Source organism: Mytilinidion resinicola (genome assembly GCF_010093595.1).
Source record: "Mytilinidion resinicola strain CBS 304.34 unplaced genomic scaffold BDZ99scaffold_4, whole genome shotgun sequence".
Lineage (NCBI taxonomy): Eukaryota > Fungi > Ascomycota > Dothideomycetes > Mytilinidiales > Mytilinidiaceae > Mytilinidion > Mytilinidion resinicola.
In genome coordinates this window covers 1,289,551-1,313,038 of record NW_022985440.1, presented here as the reverse complement: position 1 = coordinate 1,313,038, position 23,488 = coordinate 1,289,551, and the positions used below count along the sequence as shown (strand labels likewise).

General features: G+C 50.6%; 11 protein-coding genes across 11 annotated transcripts; 5 read left to right on the top strand and 6 right to left on the bottom strand.

Moving 5' to 3' along the window:
- Positions 1-953: 953 nt before the first annotated feature.
- On the top strand, positions 954-1,994 carry BDZ99DRAFT_506875 (Zn-dependent oxidoreductase; the record flags this gene model as incomplete). The annotated part of the gene is made up of 3 exons (XM_033724201.1): positions 954-1,167; positions 1,210-1,298; positions 1,359-1,994. The coding sequence occupies 3 exons, from the start codon at positions 954-956 to the stop codon at positions 1,992-1,994; spliced, it is 939 nt and encodes a 312-aa protein (XP_033581083.1).
- Positions 1,995-2,077: 83 nt separating this feature from the next.
- Positions 2,078-3,254, bottom strand: BDZ99DRAFT_473232 (uncharacterized protein; the record flags this gene model as incomplete). The annotated part of the gene is made up of 3 exons (XM_033721818.1): positions 2,078-2,460; positions 2,652-2,949; positions 3,144-3,254. The coding sequence occupies 3 exons, from the start codon at positions 3,252-3,254 to the stop codon at positions 2,078-2,080; spliced, it is 792 nt and encodes a 263-aa protein (XP_033581082.1).
- A 42-nt stretch (positions 3,255-3,296) lies between these two features.
- BDZ99DRAFT_516733 (uncharacterized protein) lies at positions 3,297-4,055 on the bottom strand (the record flags this gene model as incomplete). The annotated part of the gene is made up of 2 exons (XM_033725097.1): positions 3,297-3,543; positions 3,868-4,055. The coding sequence occupies 2 exons, from the start codon at positions 4,053-4,055 to the stop codon at positions 3,297-3,299; spliced, it is 435 nt and encodes a 144-aa protein (XP_033581081.1).
- A 3,281-nt stretch (positions 4,056-7,336) lies between these two features.
- BDZ99DRAFT_231638 (uncharacterized protein) lies at positions 7,337-8,447 on the bottom strand. Its single transcript, XM_033713514.1, has 3 exons — positions 8,135-8,447; positions 7,879-8,052; positions 7,337-7,824 (listed from the first exon to the last, which is right to left on the bottom strand). Exons 1-3 carry the CDS (start codon positions 8,388-8,390, stop codon positions 7,502-7,504), a joined length of 753 nt encoding a protein of 250 aa, XP_033581080.1. The 5' UTR covers positions 8,391-8,447; the 3' UTR covers positions 7,337-7,501.
- A 127-nt stretch (positions 8,448-8,574) lies between these two features.
- BDZ99DRAFT_567794 (acyl-protein thioesterase 1) lies at positions 8,575-9,555 on the top strand. The gene is made up of 2 exons (XM_033727730.1): positions 8,575-8,768; positions 8,830-9,555. The coding sequence occupies exons 1-2, from the start codon at positions 8,645-8,647 to the stop codon at positions 9,450-9,452; spliced, it is 747 nt and encodes a 248-aa protein (XP_033581079.1). The 5' UTR covers positions 8,575-8,644; the 3' UTR covers positions 9,453-9,555.
- BDZ99DRAFT_459832 (uncharacterized protein) lies at positions 9,547-10,046 on the bottom strand. Its single transcript, XM_033719247.1, has 2 exons — positions 9,667-10,046; positions 9,547-9,612 (listed from the first exon to the last, which is right to left on the bottom strand). The coding sequence occupies exons 1-2, from the start codon at positions 9,960-9,962 to the stop codon at positions 9,588-9,590; spliced, it is 321 nt and encodes a 106-aa protein (XP_033581078.1). The 5' UTR covers positions 9,963-10,046; the 3' UTR covers positions 9,547-9,587.
- Positions 10,047-11,030: 984 nt separating this feature from the next.
- Positions 11,031-12,922, top strand: BDZ99DRAFT_381022 (seven-hairpin glycosidase; the record flags this gene model as incomplete). Its single annotated transcript, XM_033715216.1, has 3 exons — positions 11,031-11,768; positions 11,826-12,749; positions 12,803-12,922. The coding sequence occupies 3 exons, from the start codon at positions 11,031-11,033 to the stop codon at positions 12,920-12,922; spliced, it is 1,782 nt and encodes a 593-aa protein (XP_033581077.1).
- Positions 12,923-13,990: 1,068 nt separating this feature from the next.
- BDZ99DRAFT_554387 (amino acid transporter) lies at positions 13,991-15,787 on the bottom strand (the record flags this gene model as incomplete). Its single annotated transcript, XM_033727124.1, has 3 exons — positions 13,991-15,050; positions 15,113-15,472; positions 15,528-15,787. 3 exons carry the CDS (start codon positions 15,785-15,787, stop codon positions 14,105-14,107), a joined length of 1,566 nt encoding a protein of 521 aa, XP_033581076.1. The 3' UTR covers positions 13,991-14,104.
- A 475-nt stretch (positions 15,788-16,262) lies between these two features.
- Positions 16,263-17,309, top strand: BDZ99DRAFT_554385 (uncharacterized protein; the record flags this gene model as incomplete). Its single annotated transcript, XM_033727123.1, has 1 exon — positions 16,263-17,309. One exon carries the CDS (start codon positions 16,263-16,265, stop codon positions 17,046-17,048), a length of 786 nt encoding a protein of 261 aa, XP_033581075.1. The 3' UTR covers positions 17,049-17,309.
- A 2,506-nt stretch (positions 17,310-19,815) lies between these two features.
- BDZ99DRAFT_436858 (PhyH-domain-containing protein) lies at positions 19,816-21,015 on the bottom strand (the record flags this gene model as incomplete). The annotated part of the gene is made up of 3 exons (XM_033717559.1): positions 20,293-21,015; positions 20,098-20,232; positions 19,816-20,046 (listed from the first exon to the last, which is right to left on the bottom strand). The coding sequence occupies exons 1-3, from the start codon at positions 20,824-20,826 to the stop codon at positions 19,816-19,818; spliced, it is 900 nt and encodes a 299-aa protein (XP_033581074.1). The 5' UTR covers positions 20,827-21,015.
- A 108-nt stretch (positions 21,016-21,123) lies between these two features.
- BDZ99DRAFT_486111 (uncharacterized protein) lies at positions 21,124-22,069 on the top strand (the record flags this gene model as incomplete). Its single annotated transcript, XM_033722756.1, has 2 exons — positions 21,124-21,825; positions 21,881-22,069. The coding sequence occupies 2 exons, from the start codon at positions 21,124-21,126 to the stop codon at positions 22,067-22,069; spliced, it is 891 nt and encodes a 296-aa protein (XP_033581073.1).
- Positions 22,070-23,488: the final 1,419 nt, after the last annotated feature.

Below are 23,488 nucleotides of genomic sequence, written 5' to 3'. Positions count from 1 at the left end.
TGACCTGACTTGACATGTTTCTCACTCAGGCGCAATATAGCATATCGAGCCTATTCCGGTCTGATTGTAGCTCTACAGGCTTCGCCAGTCACCGCGCAGTGATACTTGCATTGAATCCAGCACTTTCGATTTGAATATTCGAAGAGCTTCCCGACTGGCAGGCAGGCACATACGGTTGTACTCCTCATTTTCCTCTGTACATAGGCTCTCTCCAACAACATCATCATTCAATACATCACGCGTATATGCAGAAAGTCGGGATGCTAGACTGGCAGCGCGAGCTGTGAATTTAATCATCTGGACATCTGGGTACACAGTTGCTGCAGCGATGATGCTAGTGCATGTGAGAACGCGTTGACGTCGGAAACAACCAGTATGTGCACCCGCGTACCTTGTTCTTTTGGACACTCCGAAGGGTATGGTGCTGATTGGAACGATTAGAACGGAGAGGGATGCGGACTGTACTTCTAAAAAGCCGACGTGCTGAATATAAGGATTGATGCACCTAGGCATGCCGGAAATAGGTGTTTGTATCGGGTTGATCGCTAGATACTAGTAGCCAGTCGGGATTTAGGTACGGTTTGTAGCGTTCGTGAAGGCAGGGGGACGGGAGAGCGTTGACGAGGCTTCTCTAAGAACAACGATGCTTCGCCCTTGATCACTAATCTTCTATACTTGCACCTGTAGGCAATCAATTGATGCTCTTATCCGTGATCTTCGCTGTACCCGCTCGCGCTTTGTCAGCGTGTACCAACCTTCCGTGTTCGCCAACTAGGAAATTTATATGAAGAACTTCTGTCAGCTCTATTTCGTACAAGAACGCACTCATTGCGAACCTCAAACGCGACCACCTTCTCTTACCCGCAACTCTTTCATACCACCTGAGAATACTTGAACCTATTGCTATATTTAACAACCTAAATCCAACGTTCCGCACTGACCTAATCCCCAACATGACACCACCTGTCACAATGGGCGCCGTCGTTCTCCGTAGCCCTGGCCCTCCCGACGTCCTAGAAGTAGAAACTGTACCCACCCCAGTACCCAAAGCCGGGGAACTTCTCATCAAAATCAAAGCCGCGGGCCTCAAACGCTCCGAGCCCGTCTCCCGCCGCGGTCACGTCCCTGTCATGGCGTTTTCACTCCCTCGCATTCTCGGCGTCGAATGTGTCGGGATTGTTGCCACTTGCCCTGGAAATGAATTGTAAGTTGGCGAAGCGATCGCAACATGCATGGAGGGACTCGGAAGAGTAAGGGATGATGGATATGTAGAATATTGCGTTGTTCCAGTGGCGCATGTGCAGAGACTCGGGTTTAGAGAATAAGATGAGGGAACGGAGAAAATGAGATCAAGTTAGGAAGTGCTGGGGGCGTGTCTGGAGATGCTGCAGACGGCGTGGGGGAGCTTGGTGTTGGCGTTGAAAGTGGAGAAGGGAGAAAGATTGCTGGTAATAGGCGGTACAACGAGTGTTGGGTTGGCGGCTGTGAGTCTAGCAAAGCATTATGGGTTGTGGGTTGCTGCGACGACGAGAAAGAAGGAAAACATGGACTTGCTTAAGGAGGCCGGAGTGGATGAGATACTTCTTGACAATGGAAACCTTGCTGAGGAAATTGGAGAGGCAGAGCAAAAGTTTGAAAAAGTTCTTGAGTTGGTTGGGACGGTTACGTTGAAAGATTCTGTGGCTTGCGTGAAGCCAAAAGGAATTATTTGTGTGGCAGGTATTGTTGGAGATCAGTGTGTTTTTGAGAATTTTGCTCTAATGAGCGCTATTCCTTTTACTGTTTGCTTACCGACATATGCTGGAGATGTAGACCAGTTTATGGAAATGCCGTTCAAAAAGCTCCTAGAGTTGGTGGCGAAAGGAAAGCTGGGCATAAGGGTAGGAAGGACTTTCACGCTGGATAATGTTGCAGAAGCTCATAGGGTCATGGAGTTGAGCAGGGCATGCGGGGAAGTCGTAGTGTTGCCGCAATCGAGAATAGGTAGGTCCTAGCGGTCCTTAATGGCCAAGGCTATCGGTATCGACCACATATCTATGCCATCCCGAGGCCCTGGTTTCAAAATTGCCACATCCAACTAAGGGATCTGAACTACCTGAAATCCACTGAAAAAGAATCCATCTCCACTGACTTGCGGCCGTGGGCAGCTTCCATGGCCGAAATGGGCGTGTTGCATCCCTTCCAGACGAGCTATCGCCATTTGAGCCACTAGACGACTTGTGATCGGATCGAGGTCTCCACTGCCTCCATGCTCGTTGTTCCAATCACTTTTGGAACCTGGACCATGGCCATCACCCATTCCGCTTCCTCCATTCGCACCTCCGCCATCATCACCACCATCACCGTCACCCCTATCACTGCTAGCCCTACTACCATAAGCAGCTAGAGCTGGAGCTAGAGCTAGATAAGATGGCCCGTGGTACTGTCTAGAATGATGGGCTCGGCTATCCTGATAAGCAACTAGCAAAACTTAGCAGACATTCGTAATCATGTCAAAACGAAACTCCGAACTGCCATATCTCGCATTTCACTGACTTCAATTCGCCACCTTTGAGTGTCAATTTTCAGATCGGCTACCATCTGCGATGTCAGGTTTCGGTGAGCTGATATCCAATAACCTGGCCCGCCTGCGAATTCTCCAGTGTCGGTACCTTGTTCTACCGAGGCATCGTTTCCAAGATAACGTTGTATGTCTGCAGTTATGACTTCTGGGGCGATTCCCTCTCCAGGTTGAAAACTTCTCGGACGCCTAGAATTAGGATATGGGGAAGAGTGGCTCGCATTGGCTTTTCTAACTACTTTCCCATGGTTCTCACTAAGCGAATGTTCACGCTTCGTGGACGGCGATGACTTGACGGCCTTCGGATAGTGTGCAGCATCTTCATGCTCATCGCGCTTTGAAGCTCTAGACACCCCGTTTTCCGGCGCAAACCCTTGCAACTTGGAAACCTGCAATCGAAGGGCATTTTGTGCAAGCTGTGGGGAATCGGACAGATTATTTGCATAGTCTCTGGAGCTGCTCCATGGTAGTCATCTCCGTCTGATTGCTTCTTTTTCTGCTCAAAGGTTGTGGGCTGTGCCATCTGGCTGGTGTCTACATCGATGTGGTGGTACACTCGATTCTGGGTCTGCCGGAGGCTTACCACGGCACCCCCTGCCATGCCCGCAAGCAAAGCGTTGAGCATCGGTCCTACCACCATAAAAGGAGTTTGGTCGTCTGAATTCTTGGATTTAGGACGTGCCGCAGCGACCATCTTTTCAAGTGCAAATCGTGTTTTCATCATCGTCATCAGGACCTAATCTCTGTATTCGTTCTTCCGGGCTTGTGTGAATGTGTGCAGAATTCGCTCAATCGCGTCCTCCAGCTTCCGCTCTTGCTCGGAGAATTGTTCCGATGTCTCTATAGACAACTGGTCGATGCTCCTAAGAACGTCGAGATCCTTCTTCCAAAGTGCCGGAATAGGCGCGAAGTGAATAGCTTCCACGATCTTTGCACATTGTGAAGCATCGAAAAGCTTGTCGGGTAGTTCAATGACCGAAACACTGTCGCATGTTAGTTAGCAACAGTGCAAGCGATAGCTGTAAAGAAGTGATAAATAAGATTTTACGAAAGCATGAAATCCTTGCATTATCTGCAAAGAAAGCAAAGTTTTTACAGCATCATGAGGCTGTGCAATTGCGGCTCGAAGCTTAAAAACCTCTCCGGATAGATCATCTAGTGTAAATCCAATGACACTCTTAGTTTTGGTAATGGCACGCCTCGTCGAGTCTTTTCCAAGTGATCGTTGATGCTTGTCTAGGAAGCTCTTGAAAGCTTTCTAATGTCTATCGATACGTTCCAGCTGTTTACCAATACCCGTGGCAAACTCATCATTGGGTTTGGTATCCATATATCTCTTCAAGTGGTTGAGCGTGACATTGAACGATTCTAAGGTATCCATCTCTTGCTTAAACTTTGCTGCGGCGCCATTTGAGGCGCGAAAGTTCTTGCATATCTCCACAGTAACCTCGATGCCTTTGAAGACGTCGCCAATGGACCAGCCGAAGGCGATCATGGCGCAGCCTTATGCCACTATCTGGGGAGCTCCGAAAATCGTCAAGAATATGGCCGAAATATAGTATGAATAAAGCTCCTATGAATGGTCGAGATAACGTTTGATGACATGCGAGAATCAAGAGACGGGACAGGATAGAAAAGCAGATGCCACGTAGGTTGACCACTTGGCCAAGCGAGGCTGAAGCATTTGCCTGGTTTCGCCTTGCAGTTCGCCTCTACGCAGTCTGCTTTGGAAGGAGAAACATGGCCATCCAAGGGGACAGCGATAGAGATGGAAGATTGATTCGTGAACTTGGACGAAGATGGATTATGTTTATATAGGTAGATCGAGGACGTGCTCAGCTATGAATACATCAAGTGACTCTCTCTTTGTTTTCTTCCTAGATGACTCCCTATCTTGCTGGTGTCATCGGGCAGCAATTGCCCGGAGTCCGGAGCCGTGGAGCCTCAAAGCGCGAGGGAGGCTGCATGGCAAAGCGGGTTGGAGGCTGCATAGGCTTGGTCGCGACCTCAATGGAGACGCAGGCGATGCGGGAAGAGATGCATTATCTACTAGACAAGAAGAGTCATCACGAGCACAGCGGTAGATGAAGACGGATATCTTTCCACGGCTCAAATAGACCAAGCGCACACTCAGCAGTATTACTCTTCATCACTTATCATATTATTTTTGAGGCTATATCACGTGTACGTCACGTGCTCAGGCCGACTGCTTATCTGTACTTAATTTCGTCTTGCAACTTCTAATTTCCACTTGGGTATTCACTTGGAGTGCTTTTTCAACACGCGTTAATATTGTGTCTATGGCAGGAGTTCTCAACATCGATCAAAAGCCCACATTCTGTCTCAAGTCATCACCCTTTTCGAGACTTGGACCCTTCATCCATCAGCCCAGCTGCCTCATTGCGGGGGCAAGGTGACAGCCATCATCAGAACCTCCCACATAGTCTAGCTGTTAAGATCGAGTCTAGAGCCCTCTAACCATCGACGTATTCTCCCTCGAGTCCGAACGCCTTCACAGGTCAGGTTCCTGGGCATGCTTGAATCGGCATGGCGACCCGTACTTGACGAAGCTTATGCACTGTTAGCAGCGAAGGCTTGTCGGTTTCCAAGCTGACCGCCTTGCACATCTCCCGCCTGAATCTAGATCTGCCATCTTTCTGCATGTACCGCACTTATTTTAGAACTCACGGTACATTTGAGAGGCCTTCCCTGCATACAATATTAATCTGTGCTCTTAGCTTGGCTTTACATCCATGGGTGTATCTCTCGGGCCCGGACTGTTGGTCAGGTTGGCCTCCATTCAGAGTCTTGAATCAAAGCCATTCCCGTATAGGAGGTAATACATTACCGGACCAACCATATAAATCGTATATGGACCGACTTCTTGGAAGCACTTCCTGACAGCTCCCGCATCCTATCTGCTATCGAAATTTCGAGATTGTGGAGAGCTGGTTATGCCAGTAGGTGGCGCTTCTATGTGGGAAGCCGTACCCAAGCTGCCTTTGGCGTATTTCTCCGAGGCTCTTCTTCATCAGCCACGTACTTCTACGCCTCCTTGATTATCGTGTTAGTGTTCGACATTGACATCGTTAAATCCTAGTTTCAGGCTTTTCAAGATCGCTCCACCAAGTGCAGAGCATGAGCGAGTCTTGTAGTTTTGATGCCTTGTCCCTAAGATGTCTTAGGTAGCGCATCGAATTCCACGCTCGCCGTATAGACTAAACCCATCCAGAGGAACATATTATAGCCCTTTCAGCCGCAGGCACTCGCCTCAAGACGCCTTAAGGCGCCCTTAAGCCTCAAAGTGCTTGGCAACCCTTTTTTGGCTCCACAGCGACGCCCTCTTCGACTTGAAGCAATCTTGAAATGCATGGAGGACATCGCTCAACCCGTCTCTCGGGGTGCCCAGTCGCTTGATTGCAGTCTCGACCCATTCCATAGAGTCGTTAAACTGCTAACTTCTGTGACTACTTTATGCAAAACCTCCTTTGAGGCTGATGGAGCCTATTCACATATGCAACTCCAGCCATATGGCCAAGCATGTCTGGCCTCTTTTCATATAAGTTTTGGTGTAAGTCTCGGGTCACTGAGGCATCATTAGACATTTCAGCTCTTCTCTACACACCATCCACGAGGCATCTATCCACTCCGCTTCTGCATTTCCTACCTCAATTACTAACATAACACCTTTCTCCGTCACTATGCTTGCCGTAAGCTTTCCAAACCATCCAACCCCCCTCCTCCCCCCTCCCTCTAATAACCCCCAGAACCTCTCCCTCACCATCACTACCCTCCTCACCCTCGCCTCCACATCCTCCATATCCCCCTCTCCCTCACCCCGAAGTGGCAAACCCACCGGTCCATCCAAACATTCCTCCCTCCCTACCACCCATCCACCTCCTAGCCCCTCCCCTAGGCGGTCCCGCAATCGTCACCCTAATTGTCTACACCTCCTATCCCTGCGCCGGCAACACCATCTCACCCATCCACGGCTCTGCCGGCGCCTAGACCACCTTCTCCGTGACCGAAGAAACCTGCCCTGTCGTCAACGTCCCCGCTAGCGCCGCCGTCACGGCTAAACTGACGCAGGCGCCCAAGAGCGGCGCGTTGTGCTGCTATGTCCAGCTGTATTATGCGGGAATTGTGGGGTTACGTATGCGAATCGGTACCATGGGGTTGCGCTGGCGGGCGTGGCGGTGGGGAGTGTGTTGGGGTGCGCGAATTGGCCGGTGGGGGTATGGGGCCGTGGAGGCTATTTGTGTGTGAGGTTGGAATGGGAGGTAGGAGAGTGGTGGCGGCGTTTCAGGGGGATTTGAGATGATCAGAGTTTTAAATGAAGAAAAGTCTATACTTATTGACGAACTGGTTTGAGTTCTCTTTTTCTACCCACGTGCGCTGACTGGCTTCGTTGAAGTATGAGTTTTGAATTCATTGAGTATACCGTGGTGCTATTTTTCGATCTGAACGCTTTAGAGGACTATAATGACAAGAGGACGGGTTGACTGCTGAGGCAGAGAATGAACGGCGTATGAATAGATGAATATTTTGCATTTGAAAGCTCTGGTTAATCTTGCCTGGATGATATGTACATCCACTACATCGACACTTCATCACATTACCTTTCTTTTCAGACCGACGTCGTTGTCAAACGCACCGAATGGCTTGGCCTTTACTTAATCTTAGCATAGCTGGGGCCGGATGAACCTGCCGTCAAGCTAGGGACACTAGCGTTCCTGTATGCCGTGGTCCTGTTCTTCGCCCAACGTAGATCCTACTCAAGCTTGTTGGGTAATGTCTCCAGTTCTGAACGGCATCTTCGCCCCTCATTCAGTCTCGACTCCCGCGGCCGTGGTGATCTTTTGAGCTCCATAGTCATTGCTCTCATTCCATCCCATCATATAATTTTAACCCATCCATATTCCGGGTATCATCACACATCCCTCAAAACCTCGTGCACATGCTCTGATCATGCTTCCCCTTGCACTCCAACCCACACACCCTCGCGCCACACTTCAAGCACTTCACCCGCCCCCAATACCCACACGTATCGCAAAACAGCCTCTGCGGTGGGGCTCCAGCCCCCGGTGGGCCAACCCTCGCAGCTGCGTACGGTAGCGGTGGCGCAGCCAATAACGCTTGTAACTTTTCATCGTCCAATGGCGCCGGGACTGCAGAGCGTATCTCAAGAGCTTTATCTTGTAGTCCTGAGGTAGAGCCAGGGAAAGCAGGTACGGCGGGCGTCAAAGCACGCGGCGTAATCGTTGCTGGCGTGCCAGGTTGAACGGGCGTCGAGGGCACTGTGGTCGCAGTAAACGTACCTCGCCGCCCTTTCGCACCCATAGCGGGCTTGATAACGCGGCTAGTAATGGCTCTCGCGCCGCCTCCAGGTGCTTGTGTTTTGTTCGTGTACAGGGCGTCTTCGTCGTCGAGCCAGTGCCGGATCTCCTTCGCAGAGAGGAGGATCTTCTTCGTTGCTGAGGTCTTGAAGGTTGCTGTTCGGTTTTGAAGATTTAGCAGAGTCCTTTGCGCATGATAGTCTAGGTTTTAGGAAGAGGAAGGTTGGATTGGACGTACTTTTCTTATTAGGTATCTCGATCCCCGACCGCGCATCGTTGTCCCTCTCCAACTCTGCTATTCTCCGCTGCACGGCTGTGAGCTGCCGCGCGGATAGTTCGAGGCCGGTGGGCATGCCGCCCAGGCGTGCGGCCTGTCGCTTGCGGTCTTTGGGGTTGAAGGCGACTTTCGATGGGTCGTAGCCTGTGTCGGGAACGTAGGCCCAGCCGGGGGCCGGGGCGGCGCCGGTGTTGGGGAGGATTTCGATGTGCGGCATAGTGCTGTATTTGTTCGTGAAAGGAGTGTGTATGGTTGGCAGTCGATGGTGGTGAAGTTAGAGCTCAAAAGATGAGGTTGACGAGAATCGCGCGATCACGGGAAGGCGCGGAACGTTCCGCCGATCAGCCTTAAATCCGTGTGGAGTATCTAGCTCCGGGCAGGCGGGATGAATGCACTGCCGTCGCGTCTGATCTCATGTAGAATGCAAATATCTTCAGTCTATTCCATACTCCTATAGCATCAAACTTCACCATGGCTCCCCCTTCACGCCCTCCCCCCATAACCATTCCAGCCGCCACACCCCCATCTAACCCCGCACACTCTGCCGCTTTCATCTTCCTCCACGGTCTAGGCGATGAGGCCTCAGGACTTGAAAGTGAGTCCTCCCAATTCCCCCCGGTGCTATAGGACCTTAGCTCAACCCGTCTGATACATAGACATCCCCCAACAATTCGCAGCGGCTGGCAAACTTCCCCACTTAAACTGGCTGCTACCCTCCGCCCTCCACAACCACGACCTCGCCCAAGCAGCCTGGTTCATGCCCACCCGTCTCTCTCCTTTCCCTTCATCACGTCCTGAACTGGACGATCCAGAAGACGATGAAGGGATCAATAGTAGCGTGGCTTATATTGTCTCCCTGATCGACGAATTTGTCGCGAGAGGCATACCCGCGAACCGCATCATTGTCGGCGGATTCTCGCAAGGCTGTGCGGTATCGATGCTGTTGGGATTGACGTCGGTGTATTCAGGGCGGTTAGGGGGTGTGGCGGGGTTGAGTGGTTATTTGCCGCTGGCCGAGAAAGTCGACGAGATGAGGAAGGGCGCAGGATTAAGTGAGAAGGTGCAGGGAGGAATGGAGGTATTCCTAGCAAGGGGTACGGGAGATAGACTCGTACCGAAGAGGTATGCGCGCATGTTAGAAGAGACAATAAAGGAGGTTGGCATTGAGGAGAGCAAGGTTGAGGTGAAGGAGTATGAGGGCATGGGGCATGTGATTGGAGGTGGGGAGCTGAGAGACTTGTGTACTTGGCTGGAGAGGGTTTTACCGAGCATCCATTAGAGTGCTTGGGTAGTTTGGAGACGAGGAATTATATAAATGGAAGATGCACAAGGCGATGGTGCTGTGCGTGTTGAGTGTATATAAAATGTATAAAGGCATGATCATTATACGACACGTGTTATCGAATACTGCTATCTATCGATGGAACGAGAAGTGGAACCTATATATCACAGTCAGCTACCTGGATAAATCAACCTCACGCACTAAGACTTACGCATTCATCGCTCGCTCAGATAGCGAAGTGGGTAGGTTCCTTAAAGTTGAAGTAGGCGAAGCTGGCGAAATAGGCGACAGCGCCTGACAAATTTCTCGACCGGTAGCTATTTCTAGCGAATCTCGTGCCCGTGGGGGACGTATAGTGCGATAGGCCTGCTTGGGATACGTTGGAGCCGGTGTGGGTGGGTCTGGTGGCGGAGAATTTGGGTCCAGGACCTGTTTCTTCGAAGGTCGTTCAAGACATAGGAGTGCTGCTAGGCCTTTCCTGAAGTAGAACAAGGCTGCAGCTAGCATGATGACACCTATTGGAACTGTGACTCCGGCAGCGATCGCCGTGGTGTGTTTAGTACTATCTCGCTTGGTTGGTGTTGGTATAGCATATGAGCGTACGACGAAGGTCGAAAAGAAAACCATCATAAAGAGTGGACGAAGTCGGTGGGGAAGCATGGCGCGTCCTGAATGGCCAGCCATTTCAGGATTTCATAGAAGTGGAGGTGGCCAAAGATGAGAGGGTGATAGCACAATGATGATTGGAAAGAAAATTGAAAAAAGAGGATGGATGGAAAGCATTCATGTACTTGGCTTAGAGAGCACCACTCGAGATCTATTAAAAGGGTAATCTTCTAAGCGCGGCCAACATGCTGAGCCATATTTTTAAGGCAGTCTTGTAAGGCATCCGGCGCTATACCAAAGGTGATATCCTTGTTGGTATATTGTCCAATCTGTATTGTGCTCGAACCAGACTTGATGAGCTCAGCGTGACAGCGTCTGTCGAGCAGTCTAAGGCTCTAAGCAGAAACAACACCGTCTAGCCTGTAGAGATGAGGGAGATTTTCTAGAGAGGTAAGCATTAACCTCAACCTGCTAAGCAAGTCCTGCGGAAGATAGCCAAGCCACTCAATGACAATCATACTCGCCAAGCCCCAATACCAGAGCGGAGGCTTTTCAACTCAAAAGGGTTGACAAGAAGATTAAGACTGGAGGTTAGAAGTTTTTTGATATCGTGATGCACATGCGTCATCGGCACCCGGTAGTGACGCGTTGACAAACCGACCTGGCTACTACTAAACGGAGCTCATGTCAATTTGCGGTCCTGATAAGTCACTAGAATGTGAACGACTTGTTGCGTTGCTTCGATGGTGTTCGTGTATAGCGGTATAGGAGTGGGTTGAAGTCCTCGGAGGACAACCTTGGAAAATCAGGGGATGCGCTCGCACGCTGATTGGTCCCTATTCTTACATCTTCCAAGCCTCATCGCGAACTCCACGGCACCTCAAGGCCCCCCTCGATGTCTCTCAACTTCCACATCTTCTCCATCAACTGACCGCAGCCCGACGCGTCAAACAGGTCTCAGCATCTACCATGGCATTGCTAAAGCGCTACGCCGCCTTTGCGGTCATCACTGCCTGTGTCCTCTTCGCATTCTACAAGCTCCATGGACCCTACCAGGCCGCAACTGGATCAGCACATCCCCAAGACGGCAGACCGAATCGACATGATGGAAAAGTCATGAAAATACCGATCTATGACTGGACCAAAGTTCCCATCCAAAATCCCGTAACGGACATGATTCCCCTGCCGACGGGGAGCCCCCTTCCTCTACCAAAGATCCAATTCGATTTCCAGCAGGAGAAGGATATTGAGAAGCAGCTGCGCGAGACAAGACTGGCGGAAGTGAAGAAGGCCTTTGAGAAATGCTGGGAGTCGTATAAAAAGAAGGCGTGGATGCATGACGAGCTGGCACCCATCAGCGGAGAAGCTAAAGATACGTTCGGAGGATGGGCAGCCTCGCTGATTGATTCCTTGGATACGCTATGGATAATGGGCATGAAGAGCGAGTTTAGAAAGGCGGTCAAAGACGTTGCAAAGGTCAATTTTGGGACTACCTCGGTGGAGAAGGTCAATGTCTTCGAGACCAATATTCGACATCTGGGAGGCTTGTTGTCTGCGTACGAGTTGAGTGGGGAGAAACTCCTGCTGAGGAAGGCTATTGAAGTCGGAGAGATGCTTTATGTCGCATTTGATACCCCAAATCGCATGCCCATTACGCGGTGGGATTTCCACAAGGCTGGCAGTGGATTTGCTCAGGTTGCAGACGATGTAAGACTCTTTCACAAACTCATCTTGAGGGCATTTTTCTGACATTCTGTTCGATAGTGGGTCCTTGTCGCAGAAATCGGCTCCCTCTCTATGGAATTATCCCGCCTCTCACAAATCACCAAAGACCCGAAATGGTACGACGCCATCACACGCATCACCAACAAGCTCGACGAGCAGCAAATGAAGACGCAACTACCCGGAATGTGGCCAATCTCGGTCAATGGAAAGGAGGCGGATTTCACTGGAGATACTGCCTTCACGCTAGGTGCCATGTCCGACTCGCTGTATGAATACTTCCCTAAAACATACGCGGTGCTGGGCGGCCTGGACCCAGTCTACAAGAAGTTGTACGAAACGTCAATGAAGACGGCTATTGAGTACACCATGTTCCGTCCCATGACTCCTGACAACGCCGACATCCTCATGTCTGGTATGGTTCGCGCGCAAGATGGCGAGATATCTCTACAACCTGAATTCCAACATCTCGTTTGCTTCGCCGGCGGCATGTTCGCACTAGGAGGTCGCATGTTTGAGATTGAAGAGCACGTCAAAGTCGGTCGCAAGCTCGCTGACGCTTGTGTTTGGTCATACAAGGCCCTTCCCTTTGGAATTATGCCGGAAGTCTCGCATCATCTACCCTGCCCTAACATCACGGGATGTGAGTGGGACAAGATGGCGTGGATGGAGGAGGTCAAGAACAAAGCGTTTACTGAGAACGAAGAAGATCCGCTTAAGAACATTGCCAACCAGAGGCTGCCATTAGGCTTCACCGAAATCAACGACCGGCGATATATCCTTCGACCGGAGGCGATTGAGAGCGTGTTCATCTTGTACCGCATTACTGGCCAGCAGCAGTGGCAAGCTGCTGCTTGGGACATGTTCACCGCGATTCAGAAATACACCCAGACCGACCTCGCGAATGCGGCAATAATCGACGTCTCAGTCACCAGTGGCGAGCCACCCAAGATGGATTCTATGGAGGTAAGTACCGTCTATTGTCGCGTACATCCTGATCGGTGCTAACCATGCAACAGAGCTTCTGGATGGCCGAGACTCTGAAATATTTTTACCTGATCTTCAGCGAGCCCAGCGTTATTAGTTTGGACGACTATGTTTTCAACACTGAAGCTCATCCGTTCAAGATCCCGAAGTAAACGTTTTTCAGGCGGTATCTTTCTAAAATAGAGCATGAATTTGAGGTATCCATGCATCAGCGCCAGCATCCCAGCGACCGGGTCCGAGGTGCTACTTGACAGAGCTATCCCTCCGACCGGCTATGTGTTCTCGCCACTGCCGTCATGCAACTTGCCGCCTTAATTATCGGCGAGAGGGTATCGCAAGAGGACAAGGCATCCTATCGGTGCGACGACTAAAATCGCGATACGACAGGCTAAGTGCATATCGAGAAAGTAGAAGCGATCCAAAAGCGCGTGCTGCCTACATGTTAATGCCTGATGGTTTCTCAAGTGCGCAGTAGTTTAGTTCACTGTATGAATGCAAATAGTAGTCTGGAATGCTCACCGACTAAGCACTTATCTACTTGTATCACTCGAAGGATACCACGCGCGTCATTTGTTTAACACACCTTCCGCAATGTAATAAAATTAATTCGGGAGGGTCTAGTTCATGTTATATGCGCACTCGCTAGTTGGGTTGATTGTTGGCAACCTTCTAGATGCGGGATAGTGAGGATGCTCTGCTATTAGACGAAAATCCGTTACCAGAGAGGGAATGTAGGTACTCTACCTATAAAGGCCCCTCGTCCTAGTTACTATCGTTACTTTAAAATCCATCTCAACTTTCTGCCAAACCGAACCAGTCCACTCGAATCATTAATCTCTGTAATCCGAGTCACCCATATTCAAATCTCGGTTCGTTGTCACGACTCTCTAACCCCATGTATAGTTGATATGATCACATACTGATTCTATGTGCAGATCACCAAAATGCGTTGCACATCCCTCATCTCTGCCTTCGCCCTCATCGCGCTCGGCATGGCCGCCGCCGTCCCGCAGCCCGATGCTGCCGCCGCTGTCGAGGCATTGAAGGATAGGGAGACATGCACGTGCTATGAACACTACAACACCTGCACGGGAAAGAAGTGTTAGATGGATGCCACAAGAAAGAAGGATGAACGTGAGCATATTGATAGACCGAAGCATCATAGTGATATACAGTCCAGGGTGGATGGATGCAGGAAGAAAGAACCCCATAAACTCAATGTTGTCAAATAAACTGTATTGAAACCCGCAGGCCATTCTTCTAAAAAAGAAAAAAAAACGAGACCCTGCGCAGTCGACATCCTCCTACAACTACAACTTGGCAGCAAACCCCCTTTACAACCCATGCACGTGAATCCCCTCCAGACTACTTCCCTTATAATTTTGTTTGCCGGCCACGAACCATAATATCAGCGTCACAGCCAAGAACCCCACCGTCGTCGGCGCCGCGTAGTTCATGTTCGCCTTCTCCACGGGCCTAAACACGGGGAAACAGAAGAATATCGCCAAGAACGCCATGAAGATAAGGGAGATGATGTTGATGGCCCATCCCCACTTCCCTAGCTTAAACGTCCCAGGGCGATCGTACACGCGGCCGCGGATGAGTAAGCAAGTGATCGGTATAGCGTAGGCGACGTACGCCATGATAACGAGGCAAGAGAGCAGTGCGTTGAAGGCGGTAGACGAGGCAAGGTAGAGGATCGCGACCAGCGCGCCAATAGCCCAGGACATGACGACCGCGGGTAAGGGGCACGCAAGGCTCGTATTAACCTTCGCGAAGAACGTCGGGAAGATGAACCCCCCGTCGCGGGAGAAGGACCAGATAATCCGCGACCCGACCTGGATAACGCTCGTCGTGCTGATGAAGTTGTTCACCAGCAGCGTCGTCGAGATACAGGCCGCAGCCGCCTTTGAGCCGGTGGAGGAGAGCACGATGGTGAGGTACGGGGCCGCGCTCTCGAAGAATGCGTCCTTGTCCTGCCCGACGCTGAACATGAGGCAGATCGAGACGATAAAGTCGGTGATACACCCGATGCCGACGGTCATGAGCATGGCTTTCGGGATCGTGCGGGAGGGGGAGGACATTTCTTCGGCGAGATGGCAGGAGGCGTCTAGTGCTACGAAGTTGCCGGCTGTGATGATGAGGCCGTTCATGAAGACGACGAAGGGGTTGGTCCAGCCGGTAGCGTTGTAGAAGGTGCCGAAGACGAATTTGGCCGGCTGGTGGGGGTTTGCGGCGGCGACGGTGGTGATGGCAACGATGAGGAAGGAGCCGATGAACCTGGGGTTTTGATGTTAGCAGAGAGTTTGTTAGAAGATGCGGTAAGGGGGTAAGGGGCATACCAGTAGAATTGTACGGTGTCAATTTTTGGTAGGAGGCGTGTTCCGAATGCGTTCAGGAGCCCGTTTAGGATGAGGCAGCCTTCCATGATGAGCCAGATCTGCCAGGTCTTGGCTTCGAAGGATGGGTTGTAGAGATTGGCGAGGAAGACCATTTGGTTCGCCATGACTGCGACGTTGGCTGCTGAGCCGACAAGCCATGATATCAAATTAGCCCATCCGGTCATCCAGCTGAGGAAGAGAGCCCATTTTCGCGGTGCGAGACGGAACGTCCACTCCAAGGGGCCGGCGGTGGTGGGATACGCTGAACCCATTTCCGCAAGTGAGAGGACAATGAGAAGCGAGAAAGCCGGGATGACGAGGCTGCATAAGTTAGTAATTGTATATTGGAATCGGGTATAGGTAAATGGATACTCACGCGCCGTAGACCAAGACTGCTGGACCTCCACTCATCACACCTGCAACGAGTGATAAAGTGACACCAAACCAACTGCCGGAACACACGAACCCAAGCCCCACCAAAGCGAGAAGCCCAAAGTTCCGCTCAAGCTCCTCAACATGGCCCAAAGAAGCCAACTGCAGCGCGTCGCTGTTCACGACATCTCCCCCCTTCTCGCTGTCACTGTGGGAATCTGCCACCACGTCGGGTCCGATGAACGACTTCTCTTCCACTGCCATAGTGCCACGTTGTCAATTAGATAAGCTTGAATAGGTCGTTGAGATCTGTAGTCCTGAAAGAAACGTCTGTTCTAGGATGCAGTCTCCCAGCTCTTTAAGTGTACCATACTCCTGGTATCGCGACGCGACTCATCACGTCGGCGAACTGCCGCATGCAGGAACTTGATGCCTGCATAACGGATAGCCTTCTAGGCTGTCTACGGCCGGCATTGTCGCGACGATAAGCTATGCGCGTACCGGTGTCATGGTTCCGATCTAAATAGTAGGGCCGAGATGCACAATGGGGCTGATAGTGTTGCGAGTCAGTTGAGCAAGCAACACGATAACGGCCGGCACTAGTCATACCTACCGGATTGGGAAGTTCGCGATCTATAGCACCGTTTGTGGAGACTTTGACGGAGAATAACGAGAGAACGAGGACGGTGCTGGGTCAAGAAAGCTTTTCGTGTTTCTTCGCTGCGCTTCACTTTTCGCGATGTTGTTGGTTTTTCAGCTCTTTGAGGGCTTCGAATGGCCTCGGGGCTTTCCGTTCGTTGGAATCATACTTGCATTCATAGTCTTTCTCTTTCGATTGCGACACAAGCAGAAGAACGTCAAGGTACTACCCAAAAGGCCAGCAAGCGCAAAGAGAGTTGGGAAGTACTACGGCGGCGACGATATCAAAAGGCTGGATTTCTCGAACGTTCAACCATACAAGGCCGATTTCGATATTGCAGAGGAGGAGCCGATAACATGGTGGAAAGATGACTATATTTCCGACAGAATTTATACTGCTACCATGGCGATTCGCAACCTGGCCTTTGACGACTGGGTGGTAATGGACAAGAACTTTGCGGCGCGCATGGCCCTGAAACAACAAGTAATCGACAAAGTTGGACCCGATGCGCTTGACTGTCGCGAAGGAGGGCTCGAAGGCTGCATTGAGTTGCTAGGAATCTTGACCGAGTACCTTCCGCGACGATTCCCTTCGGTATTCAAGCTCTCCGAGGATGGATCATGTATTCGGAATGAGGTCACTAAAGAGACTCACCGCGTAATCGCGCCATACGACAATCACCCTCTCTATGTTGCAGGAAGGTTGGTGGAAGATGATCTCAATATCCTCACACCAGGGCCGGGTGGCGAATACGTCCTCAGTGCCGTTCTCTCAGCATTCCCAGCAGGCTTCCATGTTCGGGAGAAGATGGGCAAACCAATGACAGAAATTCACAAGACGGTCCCCACGTACAAGGAGAAGCTACAAAAGGCAATGAACAAGTAAGCTACAAAGCCGTTGGTTTTGTAATGCCGGAGCTAACTTGTCGTAGATACTTTGACAGTGTTGGACCTTCCAAATTAGTGATGCGTTTGAATTGGTCCATCAACGATCACGAGGAGCTGTTTCTGGTTGAGGGAGCTCATCTTTATGAAAATGATATCCCAGTCGTCGACATGTCCATTGACATAAATCAGGTCCAGCTTAGAGTTGAGAGGCAGGTTCTTCGAAGACTGCCGAAGTCGGGCGCAATGTGCATGTTAACGAAAACGTAAGCTTGTCCGAGGATTGTTCGATCGTCTTTGCTCATGGTCCGCAGATATCTCTATCGACTTGTCGAGATTGCCGAATACCCAGGTTTCGCGGCTAGATTGGGCGGTCTACTGCATAAGCTTCCTACAAAATTCGCATTTTACAAGAGGAAACCGGTCTGGGGAGAGGTTGTCTTAGGATATCTTGATGAGATGGCGAAGAGATGTCCTGCTGAAGTCGAAAATGTCCAGTAAGCTGCATGGGAGCGAGAACGGAAGCTGGGTGACGAGATGGAGGAGAAAGCGAAACGTAGAAGCATATATTCTATACCATGCACCACGTCCAATTCATATCGCGACTAATGTCTTGCCAGTCGATGGCAATCTTCTCTTCGTAGCTGTTTGCAAAAGCCCTTCGTGACCAGACAAGATGCAAGAGTTTCTCTGCATTGTCGTATAGTGGATCCGCCTTTTCCCTCTTCATAACCCGGATGCGGCTGAGCGCCGCTCTTTGCAGGCCTTCACTCTGAGCTTCGTCGATCTCAAGCGCCGCAATTAGAGTTGGGTACAGAGCGATTCCCTCTAGCTGGGAAGAATGCGTGAGCGAAAACAGGTGATCGAAAGTTGCTTGTACCCTGAACTGGCAGGTTGAGTGGACATGTGGGAATCGACGGAGCCGACGTGCGTGGAAAATAAGTGCGGCATATCGAAAGGCCTCTGCTAGGTGGACCCTATCGGAGTCTGGGCTATTAGGACGCCATCGAAGTAATAAATCTTCCAGTCTTGAAACTTCTATATCCCAAGCATCTTGCCATTCCTGGTCGTCCTGCTGTAACTGTTCTACTTCATCCCTCGCTTGAACAAGCATTTGCATCCGTCCAAGAGCATATACCACGACGGCGGAGCATCCAACGAGCTTTTCGAAATGTTGGTCTTCTGCGAAGTCTTCTGTGTGTTCGCCACGTGCTATTCGCTTCAAGTCGTCCTCTCGCAGCTTCCGATATATGTTCCAGTAATCACCTGAAATGGTCAATTCAAAGCCCGCTGAGGTGGCGGCGAATGTTTCCACCGCAACCACACATTTTGCAAGCCTCATCCAATTGTTGGAGTCTTTTAGATCATGCTCTAGTCGACCTCGCATCTGGACGAAGAGTGTTGCGCCTCGAAGCCAATGATCCCAGCCGCTCGTGCCTGAACAGAGCACTTCGAAGGTTTGCATCAACATGCATGCAGCTAGGGTTGAGTCGTCTTTCACGGTGTCTGGATCTGCAAGGCTCTCCTGGAGTAACGAGAGAACTCGCTGCTGGTGCCACAGGGCCTTGTGGGAATAGCGAACGCCTGAAGATGTACTCGCTGGTTGAAGAGAGTAGTGATACACTGAAAGAGCCATTATAGCATGAGTTAGGACAGGAGAGTCGAAAGAAGCTGGAAGAATGATTGAAATAAACGGGTTGTCTGGTGTGTTCCAGAGCGGCATCAGTCGTGCGACTACCTTTTCAACGTCTGAATTGTCAGTAAACTTCTTTACGTATATACTAGTTGAGTGCTCACAATATTGAAAGAAGAACTTCCTGTCCTCGCAATCGTACACTGGCGAAGGGGACATTGACGGGTGCACATGACGCGCGATCATCGGGAACACATCATCTTGGAAGGTGAGCAACAAGGCCTCTGAGTATCCTGGCTCTAGTGGAATGTGCATGACGTTCATATCGAGGCTATCGGGGCTGAGGTCTAAAGTCATGTCGTCCATGCTCTCAGGTATTGGCTCGTTTGTACGGCGTTCCGAGGAGCCAATGGAGAAAAGAAGCTCTGCATCTTGGAGGACAGATGGTCTCCTCTCGTCTTGAGTAGAAGGTGGCCTGGAGAGACTTGAGAGAGTGTCGCTGGATTCCACCGGATCTGCTTCCTCTGGGCGCTCTTGAATAGCAGTTGCAGGTGAGCGTTCAACCAACGGCGAAATGGGCTTCGGACGAGAGCCGCGACGGGGTCTAGACTTTATGTCTTCTCGAAACCGGATCTTGTACCCTCGCTGAGAAGTTGGGGCGGTCGTTGTAGGGGCTTTAACGCGTTAGATTCATCAAGTCGACGCGTGGGCCTTTTCGCGGCAGCGTCCTACTTTGTCCTGGAAGTGTGGTGTATGAATGGTTCTTGAGCTTTCCGCTTCGCGCCACAGTGTCTTTCCATTTGAGCTGTCTAGGCTGTCGTTCCTCCATCAACGAAAGAGGCCCAGCAGCGAGAGATCGCGAAGGAAGGTTGGTGTTCGCCTGCCAGCTAAAATAGAATGCTGTCCGATAAGGTTCCGACTCGCGCTAAGAGATAGCAACAAACCTTGGGACGATTACTCTCGGCAATAATGCGGATATATAACATACATTTCGTTGAGACTGTTTAAGATATGCTGTAACAAATCGTGGTTGAGCTCGGGGTCTCATATTCTCAGGGATACCCAGCTCAATCTTAAGTATGCATATAATTCATTGATCTCGTACTGGAACTAAAGTGACTATCTTATGGAAACATCACGCATATCCAACTGCTCCAAACAGGAGGCTAGGTTGCTTTACTTTTCTCCCTAGCACAGCAGCTAATGGTTCCTTGTAATCGACCCAGCCCAGCCCGGAAGTTGAAGCTCCATAACCATACGCTTTCAAAACGTCGTCGGGGTACGACTCTGCCACAGACGGAGGTAGGGAAAGGTACGTGTTTTCTTCTGGGCGTAAATTGCCACGGATCATGAATACCCCATGAACCTGACTTTGTCAGCAATGTGTACGGAGAAAATACCCGCGTCAATTAAACACCTTTCGCCTCTCAGATTCGGTGGAATTAGTCCCGCCTCCATGGAACACAGCACCGTCAAAAAGAAGTGCATCGCCGGGTTCTAGAGTTGCAGGAATAGTCTCCTCGGGCATGGGTGGACGATCTTCCCAATCACCCTGCGTATGTGGTTAGAAGTGATCATCTCAGGTTTTCAAGCACACAAGAGGAAGACTAACCCATTTATGACTTCCCGGAATCACAACAGTCGCTCCGTTTTCAGGAGTTGTCCTCGTCTCAGCTAAGAGCATACCGATCATGTATGGCTGCGGGTTCGGGTGGCTGAGATGATGCACACCATCGTCTCGATGAAGCTGCTGTGCTGTTGCACCTGGACCAATGTCGAAGGTTGTGCTGGCGTTTCCCACTGGCGAGCATTTGAAGGTCCGAATGTCATCGCCATATCGGGACTTCTTAGTGATTGTAAGACGCCTGTTGCAGACTTCCTGGTATAATGGATGCATAAAGACTTTGGTTGCCAATGTCTTCGATTTTCCAACCGCTCCGCAAATCCTCTTGGTCGCTTCTGGGAAGAAATTCCCCTTCCACTCTTGATCCGGTTGCTCAAATGGCTTCAACTCTTTGGCAATCTGCTGGAGCGTCTCCGGGCCGACGAGTCCTTTGACAATTAGTCCTCCGTCACGGTCCAGGACTTCGAGGATTTCTTCGATAGGTGCATCAGCACTGATTCTTTGGAGTTCTGGCTTGTCCATAGCTACTGTAACGATTGACTTCCTTCAACTGTTTAGAACGTTATGTTTTTGTCCATGTCTACGTACCATATATCTGCCGCTACTGCGGATGCATGGCAGTAGGGCCGAACTTCTACTTTAGGCAATAAATGCACCATGAGATAAGATGGATCCCACCTTTGCGAACCCCGCAGGCACACAACGAACGCTGTACCGAAGCACTGCGCAGCATCGAGATGGTATTCCGGATAAGAGTGAAGATGCTCGTGCGGATGGGAGGAGTTGAAGAACATCACGAGGAAGTTGAAGTTGCCGAAGATGCCAAGCCAACTTTCACCCCCTCAATCCTTCACCACCCTCCCCTATAGCACCACTCCTGTAGCCGACATCGTCGCAGCCTTCGACCGCGATGGTGCCGTTATCCTCTCCGACTTCACATCTCCCGAGACCATCAGCACCTTGAACAAAGAGCTTGGCCTCTCGTCCTCCGCATCTCCATCAGCCGTCACAGCGTTGGCATCGAAATCCCCAACTTTCGTCTATGACTTCCTCAAGTCTCCCAAGTTGCTCCAATTCCTTGATGCCAAACTGCAAAAGACAACGCGAATATGGCACGGAGAGGAGCGGTTGAGCAATACCTCACGGCCACAGCTAAGTGCGACAGTCGTGTTCGACTCAGCACCTGGTTCACAAGCTGAGCCATTACACCGTCACGACGACATCTACTTCGCGGAACATCCGCTGTCCCAGCCTGTTGAGATATGGGCACTGTGGTCTGGGAGCCCGGGAGGGAATACTACTGAGAATGGCTGCGTGGAAGGAATAATTGGGAGTCATACCTGGGGCGAAGACTGGGACCCCGCAGGACATGTCCTGGCATCCACAGAAATGAAGACGGGCTCTTGCCTTTTGCTCCATGGTTCGCTCGTCCACAGGGGCGGAGCAAACCAATCTGGAGTACTAAGAAGGAGTATTGGTGCCTCTTGGACCCAGGGTCATTTAAGACAAGAAGAAAATCAGGTACGTGGGCCCTAATTACCACTTTAATGATTGTCAAATATTAACTCTCCAGCAGTATCTCAACATTTCGAAAGAGAGGGCTATGAGTTTGGATGAACCAACCCAGCGACTCATAGGCTACAAGATCAATGCACCGATGGGAGGCTGGTACGAGCTCAGGGATCCTATCACATATCTCGCGAGGCCGGATGACAAGATCGATACCGTACAGCGGGAATTCAGGGACGAGGATGTGGTCGGTTGAACCCACAATATCGCAAATCCTAATCTAGTGCGGTCTAGAATACGTCAATACTCTAATTGCAAAAGCAATTGCGCCATAGGCGTTTCAATTTTTTTCCCTAGACCAGAACACCACTGCATCTCTGTTTGTGGGTAGTAAGTGCTTCTGATTCTCAATTCAAAATAATCACATTGATCACATAGAGTGCCAATTTTAGAAAGAAAATCTATCTCTCATAGTGTTTTGTACTCTGCGCACACTCTATTTTAGTCACGGTTGGATTGGTTGCTCAATGCGACATTACTAAGCCATGTGCACTTACTTGTTACTTCTTCTCTCACCCAAGACTACCGCGCACATTAGTGTCTCTCCGGTTAGTTGGCTAGTGGCTGGACTGGACCTCCTACTGGTACATCATCCAACTCGTAAGATCGCTTGCCCTAAGTCATCTCACGCTCGATGACATAGCCTTGAAGAAGATGTTTTCAAGGTGTCGCACATGGAGGGACGTTTGCACGCTTTTAGCCGTGTTTTATCGCGGTGTCGTGGAGCTATATGGTCTGGCGTACCTCGTGATCGATGAAAGGTGCTAGCAGCTATTCTGTCATGCCTACCGAGAGGATATACTTCCAACGGTAATAGACGGCGGAATGCCGGAACTGCTGAAGAGATGTGAGGATGCTGAATTATACGCCCGGGTCTATGGACTGGGACGAGGGGGTGCCGTTAGCTAAGGGCCGGCGCTCTGTGTCATTGACACTCGTTCAATTTCGAGCCCCGGAATATTAAGAGGGATCAAGCTATAAAGACCAGGCTCCCCATATTCACCAGCATCGCTAGCTCGAAATTCATGACGTCACTTGATCATGCCTGCAAAAGCAGACCCTCAATATAATTGCATCACAAGCAATCCAAATTGACAAATCAGACAATCCCCCTGCCCTGTTCTCGCTCTTAGAAGCGCCGATATGGCGGCCCCCCTCACAGATGTCCCGAACGAGATTCTACTTGAGATCCTACAATGGTTGGAGCCCGATGACTCGTTCCAGAAAGACGCCAAGAAGGACCTCAAAGCTGCAAACCTCGTGTCTCGACAATTCTACGACATTGTACCCGCCGTTTTTTTCCGTAGCATGGAACTCTACTTCCACTCTAAGACGGGTCAACCCAAGCTCCAGAAATTCCTACAACAGAAACCAAACTTCGTAAAGTACGTTCGGAGGATTCAGATTACCCATACACCGGTGGTCACCAGCCGACGATTCTACCACGACAAAATTCTTCCCGAAAACATTCAGTACCACCCCTTGGAACTATTCTTCCGAATTCACCGCGAATTCATGCGCCCGCAAAAGCATATGATGCAGTGTGGAAGAGTGTATCCTGAGGACTTGTACCTCGTCAACCAATATCATTCTTGGTTTATCCGGCCGTTCCTTT

Excerpts from the sequence above, each read along its gene's own strand:
- BDZ99DRAFT_567794 (XM_033727730.1), top strand. The coding sequence starts at position 8,645 with ATGGCTCCCCCTTCACGCCCTCCCCCCATAACCATTCCAGCCGCCACA. Across the intron at positions 8,769-8,829 it reads TGAGGCCTCAGGACTTGAAA|ACATCCCCCAACAATTCGCA; the intron begins GTGAGTCCTCCC and ends TCTGATACATAG.
- BDZ99DRAFT_459832 (XM_033719247.1), bottom strand. The coding sequence starts at position 9,962 with ATGCTAGCTGCAGCCTTGTTCTACTTCAGGAAAGGCCTAGCAGCACTC. Across the intron at positions 9,613-9,666 it reads TCTGAGCGAGCGATGAATGC|GTTCCACTTCTCGTTCCATC; the intron begins GTAAGTCTTAGT and ends TGTGATATATAG.
- BDZ99DRAFT_231638 (XM_033713514.1), bottom strand. The coding sequence starts at position 8,390 with ATGCCGCACATCGAAATCCTCCCCAACACCGGCGCCGCCCCGGCCCCC. Across the intron at positions 8,053-8,134 it reads CGAGATACCTAATAAGAAAA|CAACCTTCAAGACCTCAGCA; the intron begins GTACGTCCAATC and ends AAAACCGAACAG. Across the intron at positions 7,825-7,878 it reads GGGTGCGAAAGGGCGGCGAG|CAACGATTACGCCGCGTGCT; the intron begins GTACGTTTACTG and ends CTGGCACGCCAG.